Source organism: Papaver somniferum, chromosome 10 (genome assembly GCF_003573695.1).
Source record: "Papaver somniferum cultivar HN1 chromosome 10, ASM357369v1, whole genome shotgun sequence".
NCBI classification, from domain to species: Eukaryota; Viridiplantae; Streptophyta; class Magnoliopsida; order Ranunculales; family Papaveraceae; genus Papaver; species Papaver somniferum.
Window position 1 is genome coordinate 10,660,726 of NC_039367.1, and position 7,556 is coordinate 10,668,281.

General features: G+C 36.7%; 1 protein-coding gene across 1 annotated transcript; it reads left to right on the forward strand.

Annotated features, from left to right (window-relative positions):
• Positions 1–4,264: 4,264 nt before the first annotated feature.
• LOC113318461 (CASP-like protein 4A3) lies at positions 4,265–6,936 on the forward strand. The gene is made up of 3 exons (XM_026566624.1): positions 4,265–5,441; positions 5,684–5,819; positions 6,454–6,936. Exons 1-3 carry the CDS (start codon positions 4,504–4,506, stop codon positions 6,649–6,651), a joined length of 1,272 nt encoding a protein of 423 aa, XP_026422409.1. The 5' UTR covers positions 4,265–4,503; the 3' UTR covers positions 6,652–6,936.
• Positions 6,937–7,556: the final 620 nt, after the last annotated feature.

Consider the following 7,556-nt stretch of genomic DNA (forward strand, 5'->3'; position numbering starts at 1 on the left):
GATATACTGATACACCAATAAGCAGTAGCCAAGCAAATAGATAAATTACGAATATTTAGTTGTCTAGATTAATTAACGGTTAACGTACGAGGTTAAAAATTCGAGGATATCGGACTCCGCTATCTTAGAATGCGAGAATACTAAGATTACGCGAATAAGAAAACTATTAACAAAAGACGAATGGGTTTCAGTCAAAAGATAAGACTTAAATCAGAAGGATTGGATAAGAAAGTTTACTATGAGCTACATATATAACATCTTGAGATATTATGTGCCTAAAATTATGCCGGTGGATACAAATGTCCCTATGCTTCATAAATGAAAGAATAATAAAGGACACATTTAAGAAAGCAAAGATCCTAGATTTGCGTGAAGAAATCTCAAAAGTAATTATAACGGAGGAAAACTTAAGAGTATTAGCTACAACGGATTTGGTCATATGGACTTACTATAAAAACATAGGAGAAGAGAAAGGAGCTCATAAGGAAAAATTTAGAGGAATTAAAAAGACCATCGGAAGGGAGTACCAGAATTGGGTAAAAATGAATTGTGATCATCATCGGGTTCCTTGAGATGTTGAACTATCTTCAACTCGAGTTATGCGGTGCTTGGAATGGAAACTAAATTGAATTCACTATTATTTGCGTGCAGAATGTGAACGAGAGCTACTCATGCATCCTAAGCAAGCGATGGTACTAGCATTTTGAAACTTGGAATCGGAGGAGAAAAATAAGCTTGGTCCAAAGACTATCTAATGGATTCATGCTAAGCTGGAAAACCCGGGGCCTGTTGACATCCCAAAGGATTCGGACTATAAATATGTAATCTTAGCCTCTAAGAGCATCCACAATCACGATCATAATTAGGGACTATACCCAAATTTGGTCAGGATTGGAAGCGTAGTGGAACAGACTATAAGCATATTTGGTCTGGATTTTTAGGGTTTGAGACTAAAACTAGTCGTCAACCCAGACCAAACCCAAGTATAGTGGGACGAAGATATAATGAGCGTATGGTTTAAGCGTAAGTATAAGGGCCGCTTGACAGTGGGGCGTTTATTAAAAGGGCGCTTGAGATGGGGCGGTGATATAAAGGACGCTTGATTGAGGCGAGAGTATTATCAGCGCCTGATTGGGGCGAGAGTATTATTAGCGCCTCACATCAAGCGCATATACTATCACCGCCCAACATATACAATAATTACTCCCCCAACAAGACGTTTGCTATAAGTCCGCCTGCTGATCGGGCGTAGTATTTCATTTCCGTCTGCTGATTGGGCGTAGTCTTTCATTTCCGTCTGTTGCCAGGCGTTAGTAATACTCACGCCCAACACCAGGCGTTCAAAATACATTCGTCCCATACATACGCCCACAATACCAACGCCTGACCATTGTACGCTCATTGTATATCCGTTCCATTTCATACGTTGTTATTTTGTTCGCCTGACTAAATTTTAGTCTTTCACCACTACGCTTGACCTCTGAAAATGCCAAATAAATTTAGCTTTTGGTATGCCGTTTGGTCTTTAGTCCCGTTTATGATTGTGGTTGCTCTAAGCTAAGATTCCACTTCTCTGGTGACTGCCTACTTTCTCTATACTTAGATACGTCTTGTCTTTTTTAATATTTGGTCTATTTGTTTTGTAATTCTTAACCCTTCGGGTGTAGTGCCGCCTATGTTTTAGCAAATACACTGCCCAAGAATAGAAAACTCTTGTTCAAACCTTTTCCAAACCGAATAAGTGTTTGTGTTTTGAGAAGATAAACGGATGAACTCATCATTCTTGAAATACTTAGCTTTTAGCACTTGCACCCAAAGTTGAATAGTTTGCGTGCAAATTCTAGATGCCAACTTGGTAAGAAGATCATAATTAAGTAATTTCAAATATTTGTAATCCAATCCACCGACATTATTTAGTTTGCATAGGTTGTGCTAAACAATGTGACTAAAACCACGATTTGATTGATAATCCCACCAAAACTTCCTTTGAAAGGAATTAAGTTTACCATTGAGATATTTTAGAATTTTAAAAGTGCTCATTTGGTAGAAGGGAACTGAATTAAGAACCGCCTTGACTATTGTTATTCTTCGTGCTTGGTTAAGATTCTTAGACTTCTAGTTAGCTAGTCTATTTTTAAAATCTTGCTTGACTTAATCAAAACAGGTAATCTAGACTTACCAACCAGGAGAGGTATGTGATTTGATTTTTGAATTATTTTATGATTAGGGTATATGTGAACAGTTAATCCATGTAAATATTTAAAGAGCTTTGATTATTTTTCGTTTGAATACATAAAGAAAATTATTCTAATTTTTTTTTCGTTGTTTAGATTTGAAATAGTTATTAAGAATTGGATAATCTGAATGTAAATTATTCACTATTGGTATTGATGAAAATTAGATTACATAAAACCTGAATTTGCTGACAAAAATAAGTGACACGTGAGAAAATCATTTCTAAGATATACCATAAACCCTTAAAATCAACGAATTAAGGAATTTGGCGGTTTGACAACTAACCGAGGATTTAACCTAACCCGGCTCGTTTTTTATGTCCATATATCGTGACCCTATCTCTGCATGTTTAGCCAACAAGCCAAACTAAACCGGGTTGAAATGGTCCAGGTTAGGATCAATCCGCGTGCCTGGTCATAAATCGCCGGTTCTAGTCTAACACATGGGATGGGCGACGCCAATCTTTTTTTTTTTGATGGAAAAGGTAATTTGTATTGATCAAATAATAAAGTACAAGAGATTTATGAGCTCATTTTTGTCGAAAACATTGGAAATAACCCTAGATTTTAAAATTCTTTGTTGAAGATGGGATGACATGTTCCGAAGATGTTTTATTCGAGCTTCTTTAGCTATGTAGTCCGCTCCATAGTTATATTTCCGGTTTATATACATTACCTGAGCCCGTGGAAGCTTTTCCAGAATTGAGATTGTTTCCTGAATGGTATTATCTGTGCTCCAAGGAGAATATTTGCATGTCTTGTTGATCGTCTCCGCCAGAGTTTTGCAGTCCATTGATATCGAGACACTAGATAATATATTTTTACTTAGCCATGAGGATGCTTTTAACAAGGTTTTTGATTTTGCATGAAAAGTTGAGGAAGCCCATTCTGATCCAACTGCAATATGCATGAAAGATTCATTGTCCACTGAGTAAAGTAGAAAGGCATATCCCATGATTGAATCTTCTTTTTTAAAAGCCGTATCAATAAAAATTATCCAATCCGAAGTTAAGTTGGACCATTTTTGTTTGGGGATATGTTTTTCTTTGTTCTTTATTGTTTTTTGAATCTTTCCTTGAGAATTCTGGTGTAAGAATTTCTTGATTTGTTCTATGAGTTGATTCGGAATTGGATTGATTTTTTCAAAGACCACCGAACATCTATACTTCCAAATAAACCAAGATATAATTGCGATTTTATCTGACTATTGCATAAAATCTTGATCCATGATCCACTATTTTATCCAATTAGTTGCAGAATCCGAACAAATTCTAGTGTTCACTGCTTCTAGAAAAAGACCAAACCAAATAGCACTCGCGAAGCCAATCACAAGTCACAAAACGCATTCATCATCCATACTTTTGAAAACCTCGTCAAAACACAAAAGCTATGATCCATCGATAGTTTGGACACCTTACCCGTGAAGTAAACAATCAAAGCCAAGTACACAGTCGACAGTTTTTATGTTGTATTTATGCATGATTCAAGATTTTTATATATAGCAAAGTTGATACACTTAATACTCGGTCCAACCCAAAACCTCACCTATTCAAAGCTTTACACAACAACCAAAAGGAAAAAAAACGAAAGAAGAAGGAAAGAGCTGTCTCATCTTTTGTTCTCCAAGAGGAATGCTATTGCGGGATGGTTTCCCGCAAAAACGATTTCTTTACCGTTGATGATTATATCAACGATTAGATTCACATTTAGGAAATGACCCACCACTTTCTCTAAAGAATTCAAGACTGTTAGATCTGAATTTTATCATGATCTAACGGTAAAGAAGTCGCTTTTGAGGGCTGGCTTCCCTCAAAGTTGTGCAGGACGTCACTGCTCGAAAAAAAAAACAATTACCGAAGTAACACACGGACAGAATCTTCATTGTCACACTCCACTAGTCCACTATTTGCTGCACTCTCTAGTCTCTACTCTGTGCTTAACAGTATAAGTGCTCACTAATCCTCCGTTTAGACCCAGAATTATTGGGTTAAATAAGGAAACTGAGAGTCAAGGTTCTGGTCCCACGAAACAGCACACACACAATCACAGCAGAATAGTTCTTGTTCATTTCTTCACTCTGTTAAGAAAAAGAAAAAGAAAAAGAAAAAGAAACAAAACTCCAAAAACTTTTTCTTTTAAAAAAATCAATCTTTTTCCTTCGCTTTACAAAGCTTCCCTGAATCATCATAAGAAGACCCTTGTTTCTTTTTCATTTTCCAACGAGTGTTTTAATCGACTATTTCATACTTTAAAGAAGAAAATCATCATAATGGAACCAGAAGTGAAGAGGAAGAAGAATAAGGAAAACACAGACTTAACTTCAATGGCAGAAGAAGAAGAAGAAAACGAAGAGAACGATGAAGAGGAAGAATCTTCACCACTTCGATCTAATTCAAGTAAGGCAACTAAACCCCTTTCTTCATTTCCTCCTAAATCACCACAACTACAACCAATACCATCACTTCAAAACCCTCCTCCTTCATCTTATGTCACTGGTAAAAGAAAACCCTTTTCTCCTCCATTAAAACCACAAGAAAATTCTTCAAATCAAGTGAGACTTCAACCCGAACTAAAGAAACCCTTTTCTCCATCTCAATCACCAGAAATCTCTTTAAATCCGATGAAATTTCATCCTCCTGAACAAAAGAAAGTCTTCTTCCATCCTCCGCCACCACCTCCTCAATCACCACCGCCGGATATCCCTTCATCTCCATCTCTTGATGAAGAAAAGAAGAAATCCTTTTCTCCTACTGCTCCTCTGCCTTCTCAACCGCCACCCTCAGAAAAACCCCAATCTAAAGCAATGGTTTCAGTTGGATGCTCACCATTACGATCCCCAATTGAACATCATAAATATCAAACAACAACTGATGCTCCACAAGATTCAGTTCCAGTACCAAAACCACCATCACCAGTAATCGCAGTAAATCGATCCATGAGAGAAGAACTTTCAGTTATGACTAAAACTGATAACGGTGAAGATGGAAATAGACATAGAGAAGATATTGAAAATGGTACTGATCGAAGAAAACCAAAAGTCTTATCGTCAATTCTACGTCGAGAAAGTAAATTAGAAAGAGTGAAGAAAGCTGCTTTAGGGTTTAGGATTTGTGCGCTTGTCTTCTGTTTGATTTCGTTCTCAGTCATGGCTGCTGACAGAACTCAAGGTTGGGCCGGTGATTCCTTCGAGCGGTACAAAGAATACCGGTAAATTTCTCTCATTTCATGTTCTAGGGTTTTCCAACTTTTAAATTTTCTCAAAATTCCCCAAATCAAATTAGGGCTTCATTACAATTTTGTGATTTTTTATTAGATTCATTTCGGCATTGGATTCCTTGATTTAGACTTTTGATTCTGTCTGTCTGTTGTATTATTTTAGTGGAGGGAAATGAAATTGGAGGCTTATTTTAGTTGTTCAATGTGATTGATTTTGTATAAAATGTTTGCAGGTACTGTTTCTCTGTGAATATAATAGCATTTGTGTACGCTGGTTTTCAAGCATATGATTTGGCATATAGTTTGGCTACTGAGAGGCATGTTATTCCTCGCAGTTTTGGCTACTTTTTCGATTTCTTTATGGATCAGGCAAGTAGAAATTATACTTTCTCATTTATTGGGCAATTAATATTAGTTACTGAATTTTGTCTGGAGTATCGAGTCTTTGGAGTATAGGAGTAGCTATATTAAGCATACGTTTCTCATTGATGGTTACTGAAATAGCAATTACCCTTGTGCTCTAGAGTCAAAACTTATTGAACCTATGGAGTACGGTAGTAGAATTGCCTAAGTTTATAGTAAATATTTGAAAATCACTTGTGTGTTGATCTGGATTGAAACTAGTGGGAGTTGTTTTCTTATGTAACTGGTACGAGTTAATTCCCCTGGTATAACCCTGAGTTCATGGCAGGTCTGCAGTTGTGTAGTTAAAACTTAAATGGCCTGACACTATAACTATGAACTTCACGAGCTTTCTTTGTACTGTGTATTTAATCAGCTGTCTTCATGAATCCCGGCTGATTAAAGAATACTAATAGTAGCAATGCAACCATCTATTGAATAAATGAGTCGAACTTTGAACTTTGTGTCCTTGTTTTATTGTTGGACTTGATTTCTTAGTGTGGCTGTTCAGATAGCAATCAGCTGGGCAAGTGATTTTATATGATTGATAACGTTGTTGTATCATTTGATCTAAAACATATAAATTCCATTGATGATGCAGATAATGACATACCTTTTAATGTCAGCATCATCATCTGCAGCAACAAGAGTGGATGACTGGGTATCAAATTGGGGGATGGATGAGTTTACAAAAATGGCAACTGCTTCCATAGGTATGTCGTTCATGGCATTCTTCGCGTTTGCGTTCAGTTCTCTCATTTCCGGTTGCAATCTCTGTACACGAGACAGCTACAACTAATCCCACACAAAGAAGGAAAAAAGAACACCATTTATAAAGAAGTGTTGGAGGTAAACAATTTAAATTCTTCAGATGTTCTATTGTTGTACTCTGAGATAGAGAGAGATCACCATAAAGAAGAACTTCTTTTTTCTTAGCAAGTTAAATTGAAATGTGTGTTTTTTGTCTATACACTATAAATACTAGTACATTCTTGCCCTAGAGATTATTAGATCTAGGATGTGGTTCAGTATGTATTGCTATTCACTCAAATTGTGATATATAGAAAGCCTATATTTAAGTTCATTCTGCATCCTGTGAACAATTGCAATGTACTCCCTCCCTACCTATTATAGAGGCGGAGTTCAAAACTTTTGTGGTACCATTGGATAGACGGAGCTCCACTTCTAAAGTTGTTTTTTTCACATACACCCCTATTAATGATGCATGGGTATCATATAATTTAGTTTTACATGTGAGATGGAGATATATAAAATAATATTGGGAATTTTGATAAAGTGACCCAGTTTTGAATTAGGGTAAAAAAAGTGCTCCCGGTTTTTTGCATTTTTCTAAACTGCCCCGTTTTTCTCAAATAACGCTTTCCATCCCGTTAAATGCAAGGTGGTAGTTATCTCACATGTTAAAAAGTCATATATCCCTGAACTATGTCGTGAACTACGAACCCTAACCATGAACCCTAAACCCCTAACCCTGAACTATATCGTGAACAATGAATCCTGAACCATGAACAACGAAGCCTGAACTATGAACCCTAAACCCCTAACCGTGAACCCTGAACTATATCGTGAACCCAGAACCATGAACTTTGAACCCTTAACCTTAAATCCCTAACCCTGAACCCCGAACCCTAAATCCATGAACCGAGCTTGACGAACCTGAAAAAATAAAGTAGAAGATCAACG

Bases quoted from the DNA above. Each gene is read 5' to 3' on its own strand.
- LOC113318461 (XM_026566624.1), top strand. From the start codon at position 4,504: ATGGAACCAGAAGTGAAGAGGAAGAAGAATAAGGAAAACACAGACTTA. The intron at 5,442-5,683 runs GTAAATTTCTCT...AAATGTTTGCAG, and splicing joins GAGCGGTACAAAGAATACCG to GTACTGTTTCTCTGTGAATA. The intron at 5,820-6,453 runs GCAAGTAGAAAT...TTGATGATGCAG, and splicing joins TCGATTTCTTTATGGATCAG to ATAATGACATACCTTTTAAT.